General features: G+C 34.1%; 4 protein-coding genes across 6 annotated transcripts in view; 3 read left to right on the top strand and 1 right to left on the bottom strand.

Annotated features, from left to right (window-relative positions):
- The first annotated feature begins 440 nt into the window (after positions 1–440).
- Positions 441–2551, top strand: LOC102671099 (ornithine aminotransferase, mitochondrial-like). The gene is made up of 4 exons (XM_031511385.1): positions 441–506; positions 635–930; positions 1091–1418; positions 1490–2551. Exons 1-4 carry the CDS (start codon positions 441–443, stop codon positions 2081–2083), a joined length of 1284 nt encoding a protein of 427 aa, XP_031367245.1. The 3' UTR covers positions 2084–2551.
- Positions 2552–3145: 594 nt separating this feature from the next.
- LOC102672234 (ornithine aminotransferase, mitochondrial-like) lies at positions 3146–5003 on the top strand. Its single transcript, XM_006608141.2, has 5 exons — positions 3146–3616; positions 3695–3999; positions 4103–4303; positions 4397–4622; positions 4719–5003. Exons 1-5 carry the CDS (start codon positions 3241–3243, stop codon positions 4883–4885), a joined length of 1275 nt encoding a protein of 424 aa, XP_006608204.1. The 5' UTR covers positions 3146–3240; the 3' UTR covers positions 4886–5003.
- Positions 4722–7273, bottom strand: LOC102672470 (zinc finger protein 845-like). Of its 2 annotated transcripts, XM_031511404.1 has the most exons (4): positions 7003–7273; positions 6800–6925; positions 5029–6716; positions 4722–4949 (listed from the first exon to the last, which is right to left on the bottom strand). In XM_031511404.1, the coding sequence occupies exons 1-3, from the start codon at positions 7153–7155 to the stop codon at positions 5052–5054; spliced, it is 1944 nt and encodes a 647-aa protein (XP_031367264.1). In that variant the 5' UTR covers positions 7156–7273; the 3' UTR covers positions 4722–4949; positions 5029–5051. The 2 variants fall into 2 exon arrangements, with proteins under 2 accessions (XP_031367264.1, XP_006608206.1); XM_006608143.2 differs by lacking the exon at positions 4722–4949 and having other exon boundaries at positions 4969–6716.
- Positions 7274–11073: 3800 nt separating this feature from the next.
- LOC102672093 (DE-cadherin) overlaps positions 11074–25977 on the top strand; it is a 36809-nt gene continuing 21905 nt past the window's right edge. Inside the window, exon 1 of one of the 2 annotated variants that reach the window (XM_031511390.1) lies at positions 11074–11616. In XM_031511390.1, coding sequence (XP_031367250.1) covers positions 11523–11616 — 94 coding nt within the window. In that variant the 5' untranslated portion in view covers positions 11074–11522. The remainder of the gene's footprint in view (positions 11617–25977) is intronic. The other variant, XM_031511394.1, reaches the window with a different exon arrangement.

Genomic DNA, 25977 nt, shown 5'->3' with positions numbered 1-25977 from the left:
ATTTCATTAATACAATCATCGGTTTTCACAAAGATAAGGTCTATCTATATAATTCAAACAAATGTGAAGCATCGTATTGATGATAGTCTGTTTTCTTACATCGATAACACAATCGTGATAATTTTTCTAGTAAATATTAATATTCTTTTTGATAATGTTATTTTTTGTAAATTCTTATGTATTCAAAGGAAAAAAAAAATATATAGATTTGGAACCAATTTCTCAAGTAGATAGGAATCATAATATACATGAATCCGTATCTATTGTCGGATAATACATTGATATATTGCGAGCTACACGAGTTCAATGTTGTCCCATATTAATTTGCAATAATGACCTAATGTTAAATTGAATTTTGGAAATAACGATTTAATTTTAATCATTTATTATAGCCAAATAAATTTTTTTATCTCTGAAAAGGGAAGCGCATGTACGGAAAAATGATATATAGAAAAATTAATACAATATCTAAAAAGAAGAAATATCTTTTCAATTTGCTATATCAGGTAATAAAAATTATTGAATCTGATAAATAAACCGTAAATTATGATAACGATTGCGTAATTACGATACGAAAAAAAAGCAAAATAATTTTTCATCGAGTACATTATCTATACTTGAATTCTGATCATAGGGTCATCGAACTTTAACATCGAAACAAGTTTTCGAACGCGAATTAAAATATGGCGCTCATAATTATGACCCAATTCCTATCGCTTTATGCAGAGGGGAAGGACCTTTTGTGTGGGATGTTGAGGGCAAGCGTTACTATGATTTTTTGAGCGGTTTTTCTGCAGTTAATCAAGGTCACTGTCATCTAAGAATTTACAAAGCTTTGACAAATCAAGCGAAAGTCTTAACATTATGTTCAAGAGCACTTTATTCGAACACATTGGGAGAATTAGAAGAATACATTACGAAAATTTTTGGGTAAATGAAAATCTCTGTTAATATTCCAGTTAATATTGCCAGTCATTCCAATTATTCTCCCATGTTTACACGCGATATCTTTCAAGATTCGAATAGATTTAGGAGTAATCTATTCTTGAAATTCGAAAATATATAATTAAATCAAGTATCAAATTTTTAGATATGATAAATGGCTTCCTATGAACACGGGACTGGAGGGTGGTGAAACAGCTTGTAAGTTGGCACGGAGATGGGGTTATGATCGCAAAGGTATACCACATTATAAGGCGAAAATTATTTTCCCAGAAGGTAATTTTTGGGGAAGAACAATGAACTCGATATCTTCTGGCTCGAATCCGACTTCTTTCCGTGGATTCGGTCCTTTTATGCCTTTCGAAATAATTCCATTTAACAATCTCTCGAGTCTTCAAAAAACTTTAACAGATCCTAATGTTTGCGCTTTTATGGTAGAACCTATTCAAGGAGAAGCTGGTGTTATCATACCAAAGGTATGCAAATATCATGATTGTAATTGTAATTGTAATCATTATAATAAAATTTTGCGTATTTATTTCATAAGGATGGATATTTAAGAGGAATTAGAGAATTATGTACAAGATATAACGTGTTGTGGATAGCTGATGAAGTGCAAACTGGTTTAGGCAGAACAGGGAAAATGTTAGCTGTGGATTATGAAAATGTGAAACCGGACATTTTGATTTTGGGTAAATCTCTGTCAGGTGGTTTCTATCCAATATCGGGTATATTGGCCAATGATTCTGTGATGTTGACTATAAAGTCTGGAGAACACGGTTCGACTTTTAGTGGCAATCCTTTAGCGAGCAAAATCGCTATTGAAGCGCTTCGTGTGATTTTAGATGAGAAATTAGCAGAAAATGCTGATAAACTTGGACATATTGTCAGATCTGAACTTAAGAAACTTCCAACAAACGTGGTTAATGAAGTTCGTGGAAAAGGTTTACTTAACGGTATAGTTATCAATGATAAAATTGATATTGTAAACGTATGTTTAAAATTAAAAGATGAAGGTTTAATCGCGAAACCGACACAGAATCACGTAATCAGATTAATGCCTCCGCTGGTTATAACTGAATCGCAAATACGAGAATCTATGGATATTATTTCCCGAGTTATTAATCAATTCTCTAAATGATACACATATACATATAAGTATACGTATACGTTTTAAATTTATGTATATATTTAGTAAATAATTATATATGTGTTTTAAATTTTAATAAATCTTGTTGATGAACATTATTAAGTTACATTTTATCTTTTTCTTTTTTTCCTTCAAACCTGTTTCATCATACAAATACGTGGATCTTTGTGAAAATTGATCAAATTCAGACAACACGACACGAAATTGAAATCAAATTGAATTAGAAACAGGTTTAAAGAGAAAAATATCGTTAAAAGCTGTTGAAGTTATTATCTACCATGTGCATATTGAAGACAGAAAAATTGCTTGATTATAAGTTACATACGTGTTATTAATAGCTTCGTATGATACGATTTTATCCTGTATTCTGTAATTGTTTATTCAGACGTTTGTCAGATGTTTTAAACTTGTAATCACATTATAAATATACAAAAAGTTAAAAATTTAAATAATGAGAATCATTTCGTTTAATATGCATCATATACAATGATTTTTTATTACCAAATATTGAAAAAGAACTATTCATTTAAAAAGAATAAAGAATTGACAAATAAAAATAGAAACGAGAAAAGAAATATTTTATATTTGATAATTTCTTTCTATATTGATAATATTACTTTAATTTTCTTTTTAAATTTTAAAAAAGATCAATGATATTTTTACTAGTAGTAGAAAATTATTTTATTATTAAATAATCTTGAATTGGTTTAAACTTCATAATTAACTTTATTCTATTATAATAGCATAAATTACGATTATAAGTTTTGTTTTCATCGTTTTATATTCTTGTGAAAAAAATAATAAAACAAATAAAAAAGATAAATGATGTTCGTATTGTTTCAGATCAGATTATTATGATATAATTGTTTGCAATTTTTCGTTTGGTTTAATATGTTGGTGCTGTAATAAACAATGTCCCCCGCTACTTTATTATCAGATACAAGATTCTTCAGCTATATCACTTGACACTTATTTTAAATCCAAGAGACAATATCAAATTATATCTTGTATAGATAACAAGTATACAATTCCCCTACTTTTTCTCTTCAAACCTTGATATAAATGCAAGATGGACTTCGAAATTGAATGCAGTGAGAATAGAATCTCTATCTTAACGAGTCTTTACGAATCATTCGAATATTGTCAAAATGAACTCGACTATGAGATTACGAATCTTCGGTTTAACCAAAGAAGTGAACTTTAAAAGATCTTTGAATACGCAAGAGTTGATCGAACGTGACAATAAATATGGCGGCGTACATTTCAAACCACTTCCAGTAGTTCTCACTAAAGGTGAAGGTGTCCATTTGTGGGATGTCGAAGGAAAACGGTATCTCGATTTTCTGGCAGGTTTTTCAACTGTTAGTCAAGGTCACTGTCATCCACGCTTGGTAAAAATAATGAAAGAACAAGTGGAAAAGCTTACTCATACATCCAGAGCTTTTTATTCGGAACCTCATGGTGCATTAGGAGAATATTTGACCAAACTTTTAGGATGGGATAGATTTTTGCCGATGAATACCGGTATGAAATAAAAAAGAAAACATTAATAACAAAAAAAATATAAAAAAGATGAAAATATACGAATTTATATTTTTACAGGAGTTGAAGCAGGTGATACCGCTATCAAAGTGGCTAGACGTTGGGCTTACAGAGTTAAAAAGATACCTACGGATCAGGCAACCGTTGTCTTTGCGAAAGGCAATTTTTGGGGTCGTTCAATAGCTGCGTTGTCCGCATCCACAGATCCAAATTGTTACACCGACTTTGGACCTTACGTTCCTCGTTTTGATAAAGTGCCGTACAATGACCTCGATGCTTTAGAGAAAAAATTCCAGCAGGATCAAACAGTTTGTGCGTTTATGATGGAACCAATTCAAGGAGAAGCGGGCGTCGTAATACCTGATGTAAGTTATTTTCATATTTTATGAAACTTGTATATATATATACACATATATATATATATATAAAATAATAAAAGTTTTTCAAAATATTATTATTATTTATTAGGATGGTTATTTGAAAGGTGTACGAAAATTGTGCACTAAATACAATATATTATGGATCGCAGACGAAATTCAAACTGGTTTATGTAGAACGGGTAAACGATTAGCAGTAGATCATGAAAATGAACGACCAGATATTCTCATATTGGGAAAAGCATTATCTGGAGGAATGTATCCTGTTTCTGGTATTTTAGCGGATGATCACGTAAGAATAATCATGTATCAACATAATTATTATAAATATATTAATCTAACTGAAAATAAAAATTTTTAATTTTATTTATTTCGATTATTTTAGATAATGTTATGCTTGGAAACTGGCAGTCACGGTAGTACATTCGGTGGAAGTCCACTTGGTAATAGAGTGGCCGTAGAGGCAGTTAAAATTTTGGAAGAAGAAAATCTTGCAGAAAATGCGAAAAAACTTGGTGAAATTGTTCGTAAAACATTAGAAAAACTTCCGAAAGATATAGTGACAGAATTTCGAGGTCGTGGTTTGTTAGGTGGCTTGGTAATTAACAAAGGTATTTAATAATCTATATATTTATAAATCTATATATTTAAAATAACATATATCATATATCTATTTTACTATTTTCTTTTTCGAATATATTTTACAGATTTTGCTAAAGGCTGGGATATTTGTTTGAAATTGAAAGAAGCAGGTTTATTAACGAGACCCGCTCATGGACAAATATTAAGGATATCACCTCCGCTCGTAATCACAAAAGAACAACTCGAAGAAGGTCTCGATATAATGACTACCGTCCTTAGAAATTATAAATGAACTTACCTTTATTTTTGTTAAAATATCAAACTTCTTAAAACTTTAAAAATTCTTATTCGAAAATCTATGAAGAAAATTAACGATTAAAAGGTTATAAAAGTATATTTATGTAGAATTATATATTTGTAAAATGATATACATACATATAAGTCATATTTACATGTAATTACCCGTGAGAATCGTGTCTTTTCAAATGTCTCGTAAGACTAAATGCTTGTGAAAACAATTGATTACATTGATGACATTTGTATGATTTTGCACCATTATGTAAAATCAAATGTCTCTTCAAATGATTAGCTAATTTAAATCGTTTTCCACACAATCGACATTGATGTTGCCTAACAGTTGTATGGGAAGCCTCGTGATTTTTCAAGTGACTCGACTGTGAGAAATGCTTTCCACATATTTTGCATTCAAAAGGTTTTATCTTTGTGTGAATTCTTATGTGTTCCGCAAGATTACCTTTCTGAACGAAACATTTATTGCAATATTCACACTTATGAGGTCTCGTCGTTTTGTGCGTTCGTAAATGAATCTTTAAATTGTAATTACGACTAAATGTTTTATCACATATTTCACATCGCATCAAATCTTTGCCAGTATGAAGCCGCTCGTGAGCTTTAAGATTTTTCAATAGACGGAATCTCTTTTTGCAACTGACACATTCAAAAGTTTTGTTTTCTTCGATTCTCATATCGCTATTGCTACTCTGTTTATGTGTTTTTAAGTGTTCTTGTAAATAAGATGGATACGAAAATATTTTATCACATATTTTACATGGATGTACATTAATTTTCGTGTGTAATCGCATATGCGCGTTTAATTTGCTTTTTGACGAATATCCTTTCTCGCAATTAGAACATTTGAAAGGTTGTTGACCAGAATGCGATAATTGATGCGTTAACAATTTCGATTTTTGTGAAAAATATTTAGAGCATATTTCGCATTTGTATTTTTTTATCTGTATATGTTGTAAATTTTCTGAATGTTGCTCGTTTTCGATTTGTTGTTTATTATAATTCAAATTCGAAGAACATGATTGATATCTATTGATATTCTCCCTGTTGTCGATGCGCTCGAGACTTTTCGCAAATTTTATTGCACGATAATCAGTTATGTTATAACTTTCCGAATCAGATATTGCGGCATTTCGTATCCGTTGCGGGCTACCCTCTCGAACCTCGTCTCCTAAATCCATATTTTCGGGAAAACCCAAATTTTGCATTTCGTTGTTATCATTCGTTGCAGATCTATGATAAGATAAATTCTGAATAGAATTTCCAACAGAATTAATCGATCTTTCGTAACTTAAATTTTGCGGAATTTGATTAGAATTTTCACAGATATCTATATTTTCATTATCACAGGGTACTTCTATGTTCTCCGAGTTGTGAGTGATACTGTGACTCATTAATTGAGTTCTATTGGTAAATGTGCGATTACATAAGGAACAGTGTAAAGCACACGCTGCACGACTAGGGTTTTCTCCATTTATTGGAATCATTTGCATCATATTTGATCTAATCAATGGAGATGATTGTGTATGCTGAAGATTTTCATTAGTTAAACAATTGGAACTCAGATGACCAAAGTTAAAATTTAAATATGAATTTTGCGATTCTACTATATGCATATGTTGCATAGGTATATCGTCTTGAACAAAGGGCAAATGTGATCTACTATGAGCACAGAATTCTTGATAATTTGTATATATTGCTCCACAGTCTATACATTTCAAAGTCTTATGAGAATTTTGAATAGATGCAAAATTTTGATTATGTTGATATAATTTATAACTAGATACTGTTGCATATGAAGTCAAACCAGAAACCTACAAATATTCAAAATATATTTGTATTTCAAAAATAAAAATTTCTTTTTAAAACTCAATGATACATATACATATATTATTACCTTTAAAAGGGCTTGTCTTAATGCTCTATCTGCTGCTCGACATTGTTCTCTATATAATAAAGCAGATTCTGCTCTTGTTACACAACGATTACACATTTTTTCTGGAAGGCCATCTCCCTGCCAAACCTGATAAAATACAAATTTTAATGATAAAAAAAAATTCTTATGAAAAAAATTATGAATTCGACAAAAATATTTGTTACTTCGAGACATGAAAGAGATCGTAATTTCGCAGCAAGGGATGATTCAGCCGGTCCCACGAATAAACAAACCATTTTGTCACCATCCTCTCTTAAACATGTACGGCATAATTTACCGATGTTTTCGCTGTCAATTTCTTTCGTAACGATAAACATTGTTATAATCTGACAAGTAACCTCAAAAGTTGACACAAAACTATCTTGATTGATAGGTTAACATTTTGTTTTGACATTTACAAGTTGCGCCATCTTTTTGTTGATTTAATAATAGATCATAGATGTCGCTAAGCAATCAAATTTGTTTTCATTAGATTTCTTTATAATAAATATTACTAATAATAGATGTCGTTAAACGATCAAAATTATCAGTTTCCTTCTATTTAGTTTTTTTCGATTTTCATCTGATCCTGCGATTATCTTGCGATTATCTTACGAATTGCGAATTTTAAATTGATACAATTTGGAAAATATAGATATTGGTTACAAAAGAAAAAGGAAATAAAAACGAAAGAAAATAAAAACGAATAAAAACAAAATAATAAAAATAATAAATATAACATGAAGATACAATTTTTTAATAAAGTTTATTTATTTTATAAAATTTATATTATTTATTTACAATCAATAGTTTCTTATACAAGAAATAAATAATAAATATGCAGATAAAAAGATAAACATATATACATACGATAATGTAATTGCATGGAAATTCAAGTAGACAGTCGTCTAAAAAGTTGATAGAAAAGAAAATGACGTACAATCGATCGTACAGACTGTATATAATTTCCATTCAAAACTGTCTAAAACGATCAATGAAATATATCGATGGTGAATGCACAACTAGTAAACTATATTCAACATTGTCGTTATCGAAAATTTAATATTTCATTTTTATATTTATTCATCGTAAAGCTATGTATGTTTTATAAAATAAAAGAATTTTTATAGATTAATCATAATCTGTTATTTGCGCTTATAAAAAATTCTTTTAATGAATTTGCTGATTTTAATTACATTTATTATATCTTTGCAAAATATTGTTAATATTGTTGTCATGAAAAAGTACATTAACAGATTCAACAATTAGATTCAACAGTTAGAATTGTTGCAAATATTTCTGTAATTTGCTTCCTGGATTATCCTTTCTCTCTTCCCCTTTCCCCTTCTGGGATGATTTCAATCCTCGTCCATTAATTCTATCGTTAATGAAACGCGCGATTTAATTACCTATATTGGCGTGATAGAAATTCGATAAATAATATTACCATCGATAAAATATGGGCGATTAAATAAATAGCAGACTGTCGCCATGCAATATGATCAGAGAAATTTTATGATATAGTCAAACGCAACTCGACATGTAATCATCTATTTTATACTTTACTTATATATATATAAAGGTTTAATCTTCAATTTTGAATCAAATTTGAATCTGTATGTAAAATTCTTTTTTGAAAATCTGTATTATTGTGAAGTAAAAAAGAAAGTAAAAGAAAGAACTAGATTCGGTGAAAAAAAAACTAGATAAAAATTAAAGTAAAATTAATTGATATGCTTCGTATAATTAAAGAAGTTTACGTCCATAATGGCAACAGGATTTATTAATGATTACTTTTTCTAATTCTCTATGTTTGAATTTTTTTACAAGAAATAAAATTCGAAGAGTTTTACCGAGAAACAAGTGTAACCAGATAACAAAGTATTTCGAATTGAACAAGTTTATATAGATAGATGGGAAACAGGACCTGGAATAGTCCAATTAGCAACTATAATTATAGATTCCAGAATTTCATGACAGTCCTATGTCCGAACCCGATTAATTTGAACCTTTGTGTCTTTTGTTGATCTAGTATTACAAATTATTTTATGTTTTTTTTCGTCGATTTAAAAAAATAACCTGTACAACCGAAGAATGTTTCATGGTATTTTATAAAAAAAGAAAGATTTTTTTTTTGTTTTAATTATAATTTCTTTGAATATATTATATTTCTTTGAATATATTTCTTTGAATAACTAACAATAGGTTTTAACATATTATGCTTGATGCACATATATATATAGTACTTAGTACAATATTTAATGTTTTTTGATTAATCGAAGAATAATCGATATTATTAATAAATCGAACATATTAAATATTACACGAGTGATCTATTAATCTTTCAAATATAAAAGAGATGTATACTTTTCAAAGATTTAAAATTCTATGTTTGCATTCTCTGTGGATATGTGAATCAATATTGTCATCTATTCCGAATGTAACAATTAAATTGATTATTATCAAATTATTCTTTGATAACAGACGCGAAATATATTTCAACAAAAGTTCTTTTTCACCTTCAAATACGTTATTCATAAGCAAAGATGTATAGTTGATCGTTACACACGAATTAAATATCTATATGCGTTTGTGTAATGTATTATACTTACATTAAGTTCAATTTATTTTCAGGTTAGAATCGTATGAATTCTCCAGTTTATTTTATTACTTATGCGAAAAATGGCCTTTAATAGATATATTCAAGAATGCTCTTAAAATTTCTTTAAAAATTATTTCTTGCGATCTGAAATATTGGTTGGATATTGTAAAATGTAAATAACTAACAATTAATAGATAATTTAGATTAAGAGATAATAATTATGTAAATATTTATGCATTATAGAGATATTATAAAGAACAAGAAAGGAATCAAAACTTATTACTGATATTGAAATGATAATGATTCAGGCCATGATATTCTCATATTATTTAATCAAAAATAGACGATTATCTTTTTCAGATTGTAATAATTGATATTATTATATCATAGAAGAAAATAAATTATATTCGTAATAAGTTTGTGCTTAAATATTTTAAATTAATTGTTTTAAATTAATTTTATATAATATCGAAATATATATAAAATAAAAATACTAAATAAAAATTGTCATAACTAAATGTCATATTTTTATAATAATCCGCAAAAATCAACATTGCAACTATTATCAGCATAATATATATTGCAAAAACAGATAAGACAAATATCATATATGGATTATAGCAAGCTCTTCGTTAAAACTTCATTGCACAATTAATTTCATTTTTATATCTAAAATATAAGAATAATTTAAAACATAAAAGAAACAAAATTAAACATTACAATGTAAATATTTTTTGAAAAAATACAAAAATAATAAACTTTTGCAGAACTTAATGAAACCGAAATTTTTAATATATTTTCGAAAGCTTAATTTTCATTATACTCATATTCGAAAATATTTATAACGATTTATTTATTATATTGATTTCATTTGATATTGTCTATTTTTTATCGATTTTTATCTTTGTTTCTTGTTTTATACTGTTTTATACTGCAGTATAAGTCTGTTGGTCGCCACGCTTGCGGCAACAGGTAGATAACCATAGAACTACTTTACATATGACTTGTACAGTTTCTTCTATATTCTTCTATATTCAATAATTATTGATCAATCGCATTAATTTAAGTAGAAAACAATGTGATAATTCCATGGTGTAACTGTTAAATATATTATTTTAAATTTCTAAAAATGTAATCATTTTCATCAAAAAAATGCGAAGAGCACAAAAAATAAAAAAAATAACAAAAATAGAGAAGAAAGAAAAAAAATGCAAAAGAAATAAAGAAAATAAGCATTCACAAAGCATGAATAGATATATGTTCTTATATATATCTTATATATATCGAATATAATTCATTCACAACTCATCGAAGAGCTTGTGATTTATATAATATACAATACAAATTATAAAAAAAATTATACTCTTCCCGCGAATAATTAAATTTTTTATAATAACAATGATTTAGAAAATAATAATTTTAATAAATATATATAAGTAGAAATGAATCATTAGATAAAATAATGAAGAATTAAAGCCCGAGGCTCAATATATCAACTATCCGTCCCTGAAATACGATCAACAAGTAGTTAGCAAGTGGGGGAATACTGTTTGTATGCTGGTGACGGGATTGGTAATGTGGGGCTAGAGGAGCGGGGAGAACATAGAGAAGGGAAGAATAGGGTGAGGAGAGAGACGGTAGGGAGGGTAGGTATTCGGGGCAGGCGAACAGGCAAGCAAGTAAGCAAGACAGGCAAGCACGCAGGCAACGAGAAAGCACAGGGTACCGCGAACGAATCGCGCGTCCTCGCCGTTCAGTCGGGTAGGCGCGTTTCTGTGGCGTCGGTCTTTCGAGGGTAGCGTTTGCTTCGTGTTGTCCTCGGTTCAAAGCGAATAGTCCTTTTAAGTGCAGTGTGTAACGGGTGTTTTATTTATCGTGTTAAGCAAAAAAATTTGAAGAAAAAGAGAAAAGAGATCATGAGAACCATGTGCATTGGTGATGATGTACTTTAACAATCGTTGAAAGTTGGTATAAGGATTGATACAAAAAAAGAAATTCAGGTGAACCTGCGAAATAATATAAGGAAAAAGAAGCAACAACGTGGTTGCTTCGGCTAGAACATCCAGCCGGGAAGAAAAGAATAACAAGGGCAAGAAAGGAAACATGTCGCGACAACTTACTAGCAACCACATTATACGGACCTGGGCGAGGCCTCAGTATTTTTTGCTGTCGTTTCTGCTTCTTTGTGGAACTCTCGGTGAGTGGATCGTGTCTTTCAAAGGCTATTATCGTGATGCTTTTCTACCTGTGTATACATGCATGTGTACTTATACGTTTGTAGTGTAGTACTCGCGTGTGCGAGAGAATGAGAACGATGCGTATGTTTATAACGTTTTGTTCTGTCGCGCATGCGCGATTGTTCGTAGTACGTCGACGAGGCCAACCATGCAACGATGGTGGGGTAAACTGGGGCCTTAGGCCGCGTTCATAAGTATAGTCTCGAGATTTTCCAACACTATATAAATCGAATGTAATTTATTATACAAAAATTTTTTTGTTTTTTCTTTTTCTTTTTCTTTCAATTATTAATTTGCTAATATATCGATTGATAATTTCGAAACATAAAACAAAAATTGATTGAATATATTTAGATATATATATTTGTATTTCGTATATTTTTTTAGTTCCTTAAATGTACTAGTAAATTCAGTCAACGAAGAAACACTTGAGAATCCGATAAAATGGTCATTGGTTTGCATTGGTCACACAAACTATGTCTTCTTTCTACTTTCGTAACGCAAAACCAGTAGCGGCGCTCTGTTTTTCTTGGTAGGAGATATCGGATAGCAAGGTATCGTGTCGTGCGATACGAAATGCGTACCCTGAGAAAATCGAGAGAACGAAGTTACATTCAAAGTAATATTTCAATAGAGAGGTGTTTGACCAGAAAGTACCTTTAACTATAAAAATTTTCTTACATATTCATTTCTTTTTTTTCTTTCAATTTAATTAATGGATTATGATTATTAATAGATGAATATTATTTGTTTTAAGAAATATATTATAATTTAGAAATTAATCATTTAATAAATTGAATAGTTGCGATAAATAAGAAGAGATAAAATTTAAAGGGAAAAACAGTTTTTGAACTCAAATTTGTATCCATACATATTATCGTATATCTTAACAAAGTGGAGAAATATAATTGAAAAAAAGAAGAAATAAAACAGAATGAAAATCCTTTTTGTCGATGATCGACAGATTGAGAAGAACACGTTATTTTTTTAGATTTAATTGAGGTGAATTTCGTTTAGATATAAATGTGGAGTTGCAATCAGGGTCGCGTTCCATTTCGCCGAGTCGGCCGCATAAGGATTCGGTTTGAGGAGAGATTCGAGAGAGGCCTTCGAGGAACCTTACTCGGCGTAATCTTAAACCACTGGCAACCGATTTCAAAGTGCTCTCTTGGTACATTCCTCGGATTTTTCCCTCCCTTACTCTTTCTTCCCCTCTTAACTTCCTCTCGTTCTCCTTCCCCTTTCGTCAATTCCCTTCTTCTCCTCCCCCACACTTTCTCATTCTAACGTTTCTGTTCTTTTCTTTCTCACTAAGAATGCAGCTTTAGCTGTGCAACAGAACATCAGCATCGTCGCGCGAGTTACGCAGTATGGCTTCTCTTTTCTTTTTTTTCTCTTTCCTTTTTTTCTTCTTGCTATTCGAGATTTTCAAATACTTTTGTGGATCGCAAATCAATGTAAACAAATTGATTCGAATCATGTAAAATGTCGACTCGACAATCGACTCGTAGATCACTGATGCACGATTGATATAAACTATTTATATATATATGATTTTCGTATTTTTATGTTTGAAACATAGGTTTTTATTATTTATTTTTCATACAATTCTATTTTCATTTATTATTATTATTATTATTATTATGATTATCATTATCATTATCGTTATTATGATTGCAATTCTGTCGAAACAATACAATTTTCATTTGAAAAAAATATATATACAAAAGTAAAATTTATTATTATACATGTATATATTCCATCGAATCTTGTTTATTTCCTTCCCAAGGAAGTCTACGTAAAAAGGAGTATTTCGAAGAACGTAGTTTCCTTATTTTGTTTTCATAGGAATCTTCTGAAATGGGTCAATATTATATAACAAAAAGCTCGCGTTCAACTATCGCTCCTTTATAAGCTTGTCTGATAAATTAAATGAATTTTGAATATGTTGTGTATTTGTATCCTTGCTTAGAAATTCATTGAAAATTAACGATCTTCAAAAGGAAAAGAAAAGAAGCGAGATATTCAGCAATATATATTGGCAAAGAATTTGACTCAACATATGATTCGATTTTTCCAGCAGTGAGTCTACCGGTGACAATCTGTCGTGCATCAGGATTATATTTCTAAAGATTTCTTTGTCCTAAAGAATGATCCGATTACTTAAATTGGACGATTCCGTTTTCGGTCGCCAAATACATAAGAGGATCTAGACTTTTTGGAAATATATAGAGTGAACGAAAAACGAAGGATGAAAGGAAAATAAGTTGGAAGGACGTGGAACGTGATTGACGAAGAAAAGACCGGTGCGCCGTGTGGCATACGAGGAACAATAAAGATATAGAGAGGAACAAGGAGGTTCGTAAGAGATAGAAAGAAGCAGGATCATGGTTAGAAGGAAAGAGAGAGAATCGGGAGGACAAAGAGCGATGGTGTCGGGGTCGCCGGCCGTTTACTCGTAGGTGTGCACAGCTTGTACAAAGACCCAACGTGCTTAAACGATCATCCTTTGCAGCTTTTCGACGAATCTTTGAATCATGAATTTACATGGAATTTTGTTGTTAAATGATTTCCGCATCTTATTTTTTTTATTCTATTCCATATATTCTATATTATAGAAAATTATTTGACAATAAGAATTATTTGAAACAATCGTTAATCGAACTAAATATCAACCGTTCTTCGATATAAAGTATCGATATAAAATCTGCGATAAAATTGAAACAAATCATTGAAGTTTATTTCATTTTATCGTCATTTCAGTTAAAAAATTTATATGAAACGATATTTGATGATAGCTAAAGGAAAAGTAAAGAAAAGATTCGAAAAATTCGTAGATTCGGTATCGGAGTTTCGAACAGTTTCTCGAAAAGTTTCGTTTCCTATTTCATCGTTTTACTCTTCGTCATTCTTCAAACTTTCTTTCTGATGCGTCTTCTCCATTTGAGTGTCGATCCAACAAGTCTTGAGGCATGATATGCTTGAAAATGGCGGGGCCACGCCGCGTTGCTTTACAGGATAAATGCTCGTTCTTAATCTTAATTTAATTCTTAATATATCGACAATTTGATCTTATTTTTTTTCATTTATTTACATTGCAATTAATCGACGATCGATTAATTTCATAGAATAGAATAAAATGATAGAATACAAAAGAACGATCGTAGCGAGAAGATTATATTAATTCACGCGTCACCCGATATTATTATTGGTGAATTTATTCTAATTGGGTGGATTTAGCGGTATGGGCTATCATGTTTAGAATCGTGGTGGCGACCGTCCGTCAGGACCGTTCTAAAATGATGGTGACGTCCATTCGCGAAGCGAAATACATTTGCATTTGAAAATCGGGCATCGACTGACAGTTGTCCGTGATGAGCGTGATTCGTGACACGCGCATGCAAGCAAGATGTGATTCGCGTGCAGATTTTCGGGCCGCGTGCCTCGTTTCCATTCCTCGTTTCAATGATCGATCCTTTTCTCGTCTTCAGTTTATCGATGAAACAGTACTATATCGCCATTATCATACGTCTGACTTTTCTCTCGCTTCTCCTCTCCACGAAGCAAAGAAAAGTTGGAAAAGAAAAGAATATATTAAATCCACTCGCGAACCAATATTCTACACTCGTAAATTCATTTCGATCGATACGAGCTTATCGATATTACACATATAGTTGGATAATCGATCCCTATTTGCGAGATAACTAAAGTTGAGATAGCGATAAATAGCTAAGTTAAGATTAAAATCGCGAATTTTTTTTTTTTTTCGATTTAGATTTATCTTGGAAAATTGTCTTCAACAAAATATTGTTTTTAATTATTAATTGTTTTTCCATCATTCAAATATTAATTTCTAATAAAATTATATTTTTTCCATTATTTATTATTATTGTTAGCGAGAAAAGAAAATAAAAAGTCGCAAAAAAAAAAAAAAATTGATCGCGTTGACTCGACTTACCTTCTATCGGTTCGCAGTAAAGAATTTCCGTTCGATTAAGTTCGAAGGAAAGGTTACGATGGGCCGATCCGAGAAACTTGTAAAACGAATAGTTGGCAATGACGTGGAATCACCTCGTTTCTTTTTTCCGATGCACGTTTCAGAAATTTGTCTAAGGAAATGCATATCGAATGATTAAATCACAAGGCTATTATTTACAAATTCGAGTTACATCGAAACGTTACTTTTACTATACTCTGCGACAAATAACAATTCGAAAAGCATTATATCTCCCTTTCTTTCGAAATTCTGGAAAAAATTACGAATCAGAAAGATAGATAATTCGTTTATTATTTTTAATTTTTCTATATCATAATTATAGTGACTAGATATTGACCATATACGGGTGACGATTGAGTGAGTGTATGCTGCATTGAACGTGTCAAGCATCGTAATTCTGGCTAACGTTTTCGTGTCGTGTCTAGAGCGCTGCATCAGGTTCCTCTCTGCTTACAATTAGTAGATCCATTACTCGGCTCGCTTAGATGACCTTTTGTATTCTGGCATAGCAAGTTTTCCGTGATATATTGTATAACCCTGTATCTTGCGTTTAATGAGTAGGAAAACCAAATTCCAGTTGCTAATTTATCGTATCAGAAGGTACATCTAGCGGCATCTTATTATGTAGCTTATTAGTTTAGCCACGAGTTGGTAGTCGTAAATATAAAAGGAGGGTAAAAGTTTCGTAACAAGCAAGAAAAAAAATTGCAACGAGATAAGAAAGTTTTTTTTTTTTACATGAAAACACTCCTAGATTTGAAGAGTGCTTTGTGCTTTTAATACGTTCTCTCTTCTGTTTCTGAATTTTGTGCTCGTTTTCAAATCACACAGATTAATCACGCGATTAAAAAAGATGAAAAACATTGGATTCGCATTATACCAAAAGCGGTAGATTCCCAATATCAAGAACGTTGCACTCGCTATAACGTAACGATTCGCCGTCGTATTCGATGAGGCCCACTCGACGTTCTCGTCTTACTCGACGCCTAACCATGAATATCGCTTGCCTATGCAGAATTCCCACGTCTTATGCTCTTGCGCTTCCTCTTGTTCTTTTTTAACTTCTTGCTCTCTTTTTTCTCTCCTTTTCTTTTGAGGCCGTTTAAAAAATTTAAATCTTTTTTACCACGAGATGTCATCCTCATTTTGTGATATATAAGATAATAAATAGCGTAATAAAAAAGTTTTAATGTGTAATAAATATTTATAGATTGCAAAAAGGAAAGTATTTTGAATGTTATTTGTTATCGTATTTTTGATAGGTTCACTCGAAACCAAACGAAATAAATCTAAACGAAATAAAAAAAGGGCATCGACGTTTCACTGTTGATGATGTTATGAATAGATTGATGAAAGCAGATTTAGAAAATGCAAGCACCATACGTCCTACTCGAAGTACGCTATATATTGTATATTGGTGCATTCGAAAGTAAACGGAAGGTCAGCTCGCGGTGACGTAGATTCGTAGTACGCTCGCGGACCAAGTGGGCATCATGTAGTACTCTGTCAAGTCAAAGAACAGAGAGAACGGTGCAACTAGAAATGTAAGGTGACGCGGCCGAAGTGAACGGCGAGCAACGTTGCCACTATCTTTCTCCTTCTCCTATGGCCTTACACGCGCCCTCCAATTTTTCTTCGTCCATTTGCACGCTCTTCTATCGTCTTTGATTCCTCTTATTTTATTTCAACTAGTTTCAAAGCTCGTCTGTATTATTTCGATTATTTTCGTATTATCTTTGTACATATACAGAAATCGAGCGTGCATCGTTTCCACGTGTTTACCACTGATATTATTCCGTTCGTCCCGGTGAACCATTTCACGTTCGTTCGAAAGACGTTCGTTGAGAACGAACGAGTGCTGGCAACAGCGGAGAGAATTATACGGTTCTCTACGAGGAAGGCACGTTTGTATCGCGCGGATAGTAAGTGTCGCATGCAGAGAGAAGAAGAAAAGAAGGAGATGATGAAAAAGCCGGTTGTACAGGATATGCGGTTACCGTAGAATGCAACTCGCTTGGGATGAAATCTTCACGGGCGAATTTATCCGTTGTTTTATATGTGTCAGCAAGTGAGAAGGGTTCCCCCTTTTCTCGTATTTTCGCTTCCGACGAATCAATATTTACGCGTTATCCCTCGAATAAGTCGAAATCGAGCATCGGACTTAAATGAATTATCGTTCGGAAACGAATCCTCCTTGGACTCGAATTATCGATCGAGTAAAAATTCCCTAGCATATACCTATCTTGATATTGTTTCGTTGTGAAACATATTTCTATGAAACATTAAAAAGCAAATGATGCGTACGTTTTTCTTCGATAAAATATTGAATATATCTCTCAAATAACCGTGGTAACATTGCTTTGATTCGTCTTTCTCATACGCTTAGTTCTTGCTTCGAGACTATTATTCCGGTCGATCGTTTATACAAAGCGAAAGGGACGATTATAGTGTTATAGTATGATGTTCGTGAGCGTTTTGAAGCGTGTCGCGCTTTTCGAGGTCTCGTTTCTTTTCGACAGTCAAGGCGAACGAATTTCCTGTCCCGGATGAAAGACCCTCTCGATTACACGATGACTAATCCAGGAAGGCGAACACGATTCATCGATGCGTTTGAAATTGCTCTTGTCGCTGATGATGGCGCCATCGCGTTTGCGTCATCATTCGATTTCCGTGGAAAAACCGCGAGTGCTACATTTTGCGATATCATTTAAAAAGAAATAATCTATTCGTCGAAAACGATGTGAATCCTATCTAACACTGTCTGATAATATACACAATAATGTATATAGTGAATTAATTTCAAACGATTTGAATTATATTATACATATAAATAAATGCTTTTTATCAATCAAATAAAATATCATGTTGCGTATATCAAACCTCGAGTGTGTAAAGATTAAAAGTATACAAGATGTGTGGCAAATAGAAGCTATAAAAATTCCAAATAAGGTTCGTGTTGGCGACAGGATACGCAAGTTATTTTTCTCGCGTTTTCCAAGCAATTTTAAAAAAGAGAGAAGATAGGATTTAGCGGGTGGAAAAGACATCGAATTTTTTTTATCGTCGATTTCGCTATAACATTTTCACATCGTAACGACAGTTAACAGGTATCACGAATTTTTTCAAACTTACATTTGTTTCTCTTGATCAAATGGAATTTTTCCAATTTTTGTTTCTTCTCTCTCTCTCTTCTTTCTCTCTCTCTCTTTTCTCTCTTCATCATATGAGCATTGTTATTGAAGTAAACTTGTTTTGAATCGAAAGCTATTCCAGCTTTTTAAAAAAATATAAAAATGTCACGATTAAACAAAAAAAAAAAAAAACGGTTGAAATCTTATTGCAAGTTCGTATCGTGGAAGAAATAATTTTTTGGTCGTCGCATCGGCGCTTTTTTTTCTCCTATTTGGTCGCGAGCGTGCAAACTCACGCCGGTATCGTTGTTCGTTTCTCCAAATGTTTCTGTTCGTACGTGCAAGCACGTATCTCGTGTTTAGAACGTAGACGTGGCTCGCACCTCTAACGAACTTGCTCCGTGGCTATTCAATATTTTCTCTGGCACTTTTTAATGCGACGTTCCTCCAAGCTTAAATCTCCTCTCTTATTTCTTTCGGTTTACTTACTATTGTAGTTTGCAACTCGTTGTACGAATAAAATCCAAGAAAGAAGAGGGGGAGATAGGTTAAAAAGGAAGGTTACGATACGGAAGGATTTAATCTCCGAGAGCTATTTAAAGTGGATGGAAAAAAGGAACAGGCGTCGGATTATTTTTAGATGTCTCGTCTAAAATAAGTATTTGTGAAGGAGGAAGGAGCCAGATGTCCATTCAGTTACACTGATGCGTATATGTGAATGTACGTAGAATAAAGGAGGGAAAGATTGGATAAAGAAAGGTAAATTAAATAAACGCAAAACCGTTCGTTAAATGTATCTCTTTGATATACGTTGACGAAGAATGTCGTCCAAGAATGTTGAAAAAAAAATCGTTGGCCTTCTGATCTGAGCAGACGGTACAGGGAAAAAGAGTATAATTTGTGTCCCTTTCCAAGTGGCTACAAGCTTTCTCTTTTTTACAATCCAGTAGTAACGGTAGCCGTTCATTTGCAGTTCGAAGCTCTATATTTCTTAACACATGTCTTTGCTCGAGATGCTAATGGTAAATCGATATTCGTGGCAACGGTTTCAGCTAACAATCGTGTATAGACATGTCCGACTCGCGATCAAGGTAGGGAGAAAAGCAAGAGTTCCGTTAGATATTCGTTGTTGTTCGCTAACCGATCCGGTTAAAATACTTTCTCGAACATATCGGTTCAACGGCTGCGTTTCCGTTTCCTATATGTAGAAATGTTTCACCATCATCGTCGAGAGTTTCGCGCGTTATCACTGATCACGACGTTCGTAGAAAGATAGTCTCGTTAATTTCTAAAGTTTATCGGATTTTACCAGATAATTTATCAAGTATTTGGATTCACATGTGTAATCTATATGTCTTGATAATAGATTTATTATTATTATTATCATTTATCTCTAAATAAATAAGATATATTCAACATTTCTTGAAACTTCTTAAGACATATTCTTATGTGAATGTACGAGTATTCGAATTTCAGGTCGAAACATCGAAATTTCGTATTATTTAATGTTCGGGATATTCGACTTCGCGATCCGAGCCGATCCGACCCGATTAGTTCCGAAGTGATCCGAATCAACCCGATCTAATCCGAAACTCGAGTATAACCATAATTTCGGATATTTGCGCATCCTTATAGTTTTCTACATATAGCGTCAGAGAATGATCGAACGTAATTTAACCAAAAATATGCCAATGTTGCATAATTTTCATTATTGAGCCTCGTATTCATATATATTTATTACGTTGAGCATCGTAAATCTTCCAAATCAGGTAATATTATTCAATCTTTATCATATTTTGAGTTCATCTATAAAATAAACCGTCTTCATTCTTATCTATCGGCCCGTTATTCGTGGTTCGGTCGATTCCACCGTTATTTATTAATAGATTACTCGGATATAGCTTTACCATGTACACCGAAGCGCGTGCATTCGTGAAAGATAGACATACGTCGGATAACGAAACGTATAGCGAGAGCAATATCAGATGCGTAATAGATCGATTCGTGGAAGTTAGCTTCGGAGGTTGACTCACGCTTGGTATACTCGCGTAGTATACCTGCGGCGGGCCGATGACGTCACCGACATTCTTGTCGGTCTTGTCACGCGTACGATCGTTAAGCTCTTGTACGAGTTCCTTCTCTGGCCTCTCTCGAGTACTATGCATACGGATTCTCGAATGCGCCTCGATGCTCGCGCTGCTGCTCCATCATTCTTCGTCCGAACGAATAAAGAAAATGAACCTCTTCCCACCTGTCTTTCGTTCGCTCGACGTTTCCATGCGAAACGAGGGGCATAGATTATCGACTTTAAGCGACTTCTCATCCCGCGAAAATCTCTTCCTCTCCTCTTCGAAAGAATCGATCCAATATAACAAATGAAATGGAGATAGAGATAAAGCAATCCGAACGAAACCACTTTGGTTACAGAGACATCTAAACCAGACATTTTTATTTTTTAACGAGGAATAAGAGAAAATCGAAAATCGACGACGATTTCTCATTTCCGAACGATTTTTACTTGAAAATTTATCGAGAATCCGAGAATCGTCTAAAATATCCTCGAATTCGTCTGTCCAAAAAAAAAAAACAGTCGAAGATTATGCATTCTGTCGATTCAGTAACGGATATCGATCGTCAAACAGAGCCCTCGTATCGCGTTAAAATACTGCCTGAAAAAACATTCGCTTCGCATCACGTCAACGTCACCGGCGTTTTCCACCGATCGTTTATCGGGGCTTAATCGCGTTAGCGTCGAGCGATCAAGATCGAACAATCGATAGTAATACATGAGAGTAAAGAAAAATCGTGAGCGGATGTGTTTGTGCACGCGCTTGTGGCGTGTGCGTCAAGTTCGATAGGATTCGAGCGATGAGGAATGAAAAGTCGAGGGAAGTGTTGTATCACTCGAGTATCCTACTCGCGACTCCTACAAGGGGAGTTGTTACGCTTAATTGTCCCTTGGTCCCTTGCCGCAACGTGAGAACGAAGAGTACAAAGGGCTTGGGGCATTTGTTCGTGAGAAACGCATAATTCGATGCATCGCTTTTGTTGGCTTCGAGCCGTGTACTGCTACTCGCCGTAGCCATCCTTATTGGTGACCTCATTAATATCGCCCAGAGATTATATTCTCAAACTTGTAATCGAAAAGTGTACATATTTTTATCGATTAGAATATCGATTCCTTTTTTTGGCTTGAGATTTTAAGGGAAAAGAAGGATTTTAAATCGCAAAAAAAGAAAAAAATAGCTAAAATTCCTAGCTTCAAAAAATTTTTCTTCATTGTTATAAATCGTAAGAAAAATCGAGATAGTATACATGAACGAACATAGAGAAGATATACGAGGGAGGGGGGTGACTAGTAGCAGAGCAACGTAACGAGGTAAAGTAATGGAGATTGGTGTGGACCGTGAGCTCGAGCAAAAGGGGTTGGCCGTTTCTCCAGTGTCTAGTAGCTGTCGCGGCTCGCGCTATCTAAGACGCGACGGAAACCGCGACTGCTCTCGCCATAGCTAGCCAACGTTGGCTGCCGACTCATTAACCTAAGTAGCTAGCGGAGAAGAGGAGGGAGTGGAAGAGGTAGCAACCAACAGTCAGCTCCACTGTTCGAGGAACATGGGTGGACGTGGAGCTGACGCGATCACCGGAAACCGGAGCCTAGGCCATTGTGAATCGCGAGGTAACTCCATTATCTTGAGAACAGTTTCTCCAGACTCTAGACAAAGAGTCGCACGCGTTGCACTTTGCCTTGCCACGCGTCCACATCGATCAATTTACCCATTTCCGCTCGAATCGACGGGCCCGAGACGGTCCCTTCGATATGTCACTATCGAAACGAAACGCGTATTTCAACGAAAACGTGTAGATTTCATCGTTACGCCTTAGCGCGTCGAGCAATTCCCCCTCCTCTGTCCTTAATTGAATTTCATTCAATCCGTTTTCCAATTGCCACTCGCTCCCGTTTTTACATATTACTTTCTTTGTTTACCGAGGGAATTCGTCACTTGCCGTTATTCCTTCCGTTATCACGTTACTGTTGCACCGTTTCAATTCCATTCGAATCCTTGTCTGGATCAGCAACACTCTTTCTTTGCAATTTTTCCAGATGCACTATTGTGAATATTATATAAATCTTTTTTTAGAAAACGTTCGCATTGATAATTTGCGAAGCAACCGATAAACGGTCTGCTTTTAAATATTTATATTCTATCCTTTATCGTGCATCGTATTTATTCTCTACTTAAAATATCTTATCTCGTATTTTTTCATTTCGAAGATACGTGTTGCGATATTTGAAGTTCACATGCTTTTCGTTTCGAATAAAGTTAGAAAAACTTTCAAACTCGTTCAAACTTTGACAGATTTTGAAACAGTTTAATTTATTTATCGTAAGGAAAACGGTATTGAAAAAGTGATAAAGCTTTGGATTTCTCGGACGTTTCGAAATATTAGTTAAGTTATTTGAACTAAGGAGGGCAGCACTAGCGAACACGTTAATGTTTTTCACTGCTAAGAATTCAAGTAATAATTTCGTTTCTCATTTTCTCGAACTAGTTTAACGGTAAAGTTGTCGATTTTAAAAGGAAGAAAATAAATACTATTGGTTTTTTCGATATTGTGATCTCGAAAGCGAGGTCACGGGAACAGTGACGGGTGAACGAGCACAGCTGATCGCGTGGTTGGTATCGGTGACATGGTGAAACGTGAACACGAATCCGGTGTCGTATCGTGTGTGCGTCTCAATCGTGGACGTCGTCTATTCCCCTTCGATTCAGCATAAATAAATGACTACTTATAACTATTTTTCCGTCGTGTTCTAATTTTTCACGAGTCGTTCGACGAGCGTTCGAGCTTTATCGCAAACATTAATTATGTTTCGTTTGTAATGGTAATCATTGTATGTTTTTAGAGGAGGGTTGTGCGTAGTTGAACGGAGGCAACGAACGCGCGATAATTGTGTATACACCGTCGTTTTGATTTCAAGGAGGACGCGAGATTTCCAACTAACCGAGTGTGCTCTTGCGTCTCTTTAATTGGATCCGTCTTAGTCTGGGTTTCTTTCGTTTTTACGGAAAAGCAATCTCCAAGATCGTTTTTCCGCAGATAAAATGAAAAATTTATTTTTGAAAAACATTTTTATTTTTTGCGAGGATTAATAAATGCCTATCTATCTGCGTTATCGATCTATTACGAGCGATAATTCGTGATGCATTGCGACAGTTTAGTAAAAAAAACGAGCAGTTAAAAATATACATATCAGAGCAAACGACGATGACGGAATGTCACGAGGATGGAAATGTCGTGGAAAAGTCGTTCCTTTCCGTTTTGAATCAAGGACGCCCTTTCTTGCCATTTAACTGGGATATAGTTCTGATTTTATTCCTGTAATTTCTACGTTTTCGATTAAACTTTGAGGAAGGGGAGCAGCCAACTCACAAACCATACATACTCTCTTCCCCTCACTTTGATCTTTCCGTTCGAACAATCCATCCCCGACGCATCGCCGAAAATAACGCGGGCCTATGTTTTTCTCCCTACGTGAACACGGGGCTGAAAGCTATTAAGCACAGCTGTTGCGCGATAACCGAAACACAATGCATTTCGAACCGTGTTCTCTCTCTTTCATTCTATTCTCTTTTTTTTTTTTAGCCGCGTTTAGCTTCTTATGAATTTACAGTATTTATTCGTTAGAAGTTCACAACTCGGAACCAAGCACGAATATGTATCCGTTAAAGACACGAAACTCGAGCCGTTTAGTTTTTTCCAGCAACCACGCGACAGTCAGAGAATGACAAGTTGCGAAAGACGAAGAGGGATTGAGAGCCCAAGCATTTGAAGAAGTGGGGATTTCTCGAAGTGGTGGGGATGACTCCCGATATACCGCAAGAAACGTCCGAGCATATAACGAATAAATACCGTGTATATTCTTTCGCATCGATCTTTTGCTCTTCGATTCGAATTGAACGAATTTTGAGCAACAACAGTGCATTACTATGTCTAAAAATATCTTTCGCGTGCGAAGGTGGTTCGATAGCTCCTTTCCTTCCTATATTACACGCATCCGTGCAAAGCACCGCGATATATCCGACCACGTTTTCGTGCGCTAAAATTTTTCTCGCCATTATCGATTTGGTTGTTTCTTGAAAGTACGGTAGAGATACGGTTTTCGGTCAGTCGTTGAACGCGTTAATTTAATTAACGTGCAAAGAGCATGAATGACGGATGATTCTTTGGTGAATGGGACAAACACCCGATAGATCGGCGCCTGGGGGAGAGAGATAAGTTCCGTGTGATCCCTGGCCCCTTTTGATATCTGGTCGATGTTGAAATAGCGGAGAGAAAAAGCAATAGATTGGTATATAGCCGACAAAAGCAACGGCAGACACGGGAGGCGCTCTGATGCAGGGGCTGGTGCAGGGACAAGGGATTCGAGCAATAGAACAAAGTGGATTCTTGGTCTATGAATCATCGGTGCATCGAGAGGTGCGTGCGCGCACGCGTATACGCATGATCGCCGGGCAAGCGCGAGAACCGAACACCCAGCTGTACTTTCATTCTTCGTATCTTTTTCTCCCTCCCTGTTTCTCTCCTCTTCTGCCCCATCATTGACTGTCTAATTGAATCCGAAGAAGCCGAATGCGCGGAATAAAGCTCGAAGCTCCCTCTCGTTTCCCTTCAACGAGGGTAAACGACGATGCTCGAACTTTGTGTGGGGAGAGAAGGGCAAAACTCCCTTCCGCACAAGTCACGTTTCTCGCGTACTCTTAGGAGAAGAAAAGGCAAGAAACGAGGGAACGTTGCTCGATTCCTATCGACCGGATCTTTCTTTTTCTTCTTCTGTATATAGTTTCTTTGCGTTGTTTTCTTTATACCAAACCATATTTGAACTGTGGCAAGGAAACTATATATACATATATAACATAACAATGCTCGTTTCTATTTTCATTTTTTGAAAATAGGACTGAATAAAAATTGTATCGAATAAGAAAAAATTACCGGAATAAATTGTTCGTATTTAAAAAATATCTGAGAACGCTAAAAAGCAGAGAATTACCATGTTTCGAAACTTCAAAGCCATTTGAAGTTTCGCGTCGATTGAATGACCGCCGAGAGGGAAAAGTGGCTTGTTCGCGAATTATCTCGAGTCAACGAGAAGAGATCACGCCCCGTTGTTTTCTCGTGACGCGTAAACGAGC

The sequence above is a fragment of the Apis dorsata genome, unplaced genomic scaffold (assembly GCF_000469605.1).
Source record: "Apis dorsata unplaced genomic scaffold, Apis dorsata 1.3 scaffold_29, whole genome shotgun sequence".
NCBI classification, from domain to species: domain Eukaryota; kingdom Metazoa; phylum Arthropoda; class Insecta; order Hymenoptera; family Apidae; genus Apis; species Apis dorsata.
This window is presented reverse-complemented; position numbering and strand designations above follow the sequence as displayed.

Bases quoted from the DNA above. Each gene is read 5' to 3' on its own strand.
- LOC102672470 (XM_031511404.1), bottom strand. From the start codon at position 7,155: ATGTTTATCGTTACGAAAGAAATTGACAGCGAAAACATCGGTAAATTA. The intron at 6,926-7,002 runs GTAACAAATATT...GTATTTTATCAG, and splicing joins GATCTCTTTCATGTCTCGAA to GTTTGGCAGGGAGATGGCCT. The intron at 6,717-6,799 runs GTAATAATATAT...GAATATTTGTAG, and splicing joins TAAGACAAGCCCTTTTAAAG to GTTTCTGGTTTGACTTCATA.
- LOC102672234 (XM_006608141.2), top strand. From the start codon at position 3,241: ATGAACTCGACTATGAGATTACGAATCTTCGGTTTAACCAAAGAAGTG. The intron at 3,617-3,694 runs GTATGAAATAAA...ATATTTTTACAG, and splicing joins ATTTTTGCCGATGAATACCG to GAGTTGAAGCAGGTGATACC. The intron at 4,304-4,396 runs GTAAGAATAATC...CGATTATTTTAG, and splicing joins GTATTTTAGCGGATGATCAC to ATAATGTTATGCTTGGAAAC.
- LOC102671099 (XM_031511385.1), top strand. From the start codon at position 441: ATGATATATAGAAAAATTAATACAATATCTAAAAAGAAGAAATATCTT. The intron at 507-634 runs GTAATAAAAATT...TTCTGATCATAG, and splicing joins TTTTCAATTTGCTATATCAG to GGTCATCGAACTTTAACATC. The intron at 1,419-1,489 runs GTATGCAAATAT...TTATTTCATAAG, and splicing joins CTGGTGTTATCATACCAAAG to GATGGATATTTAAGAGGAAT.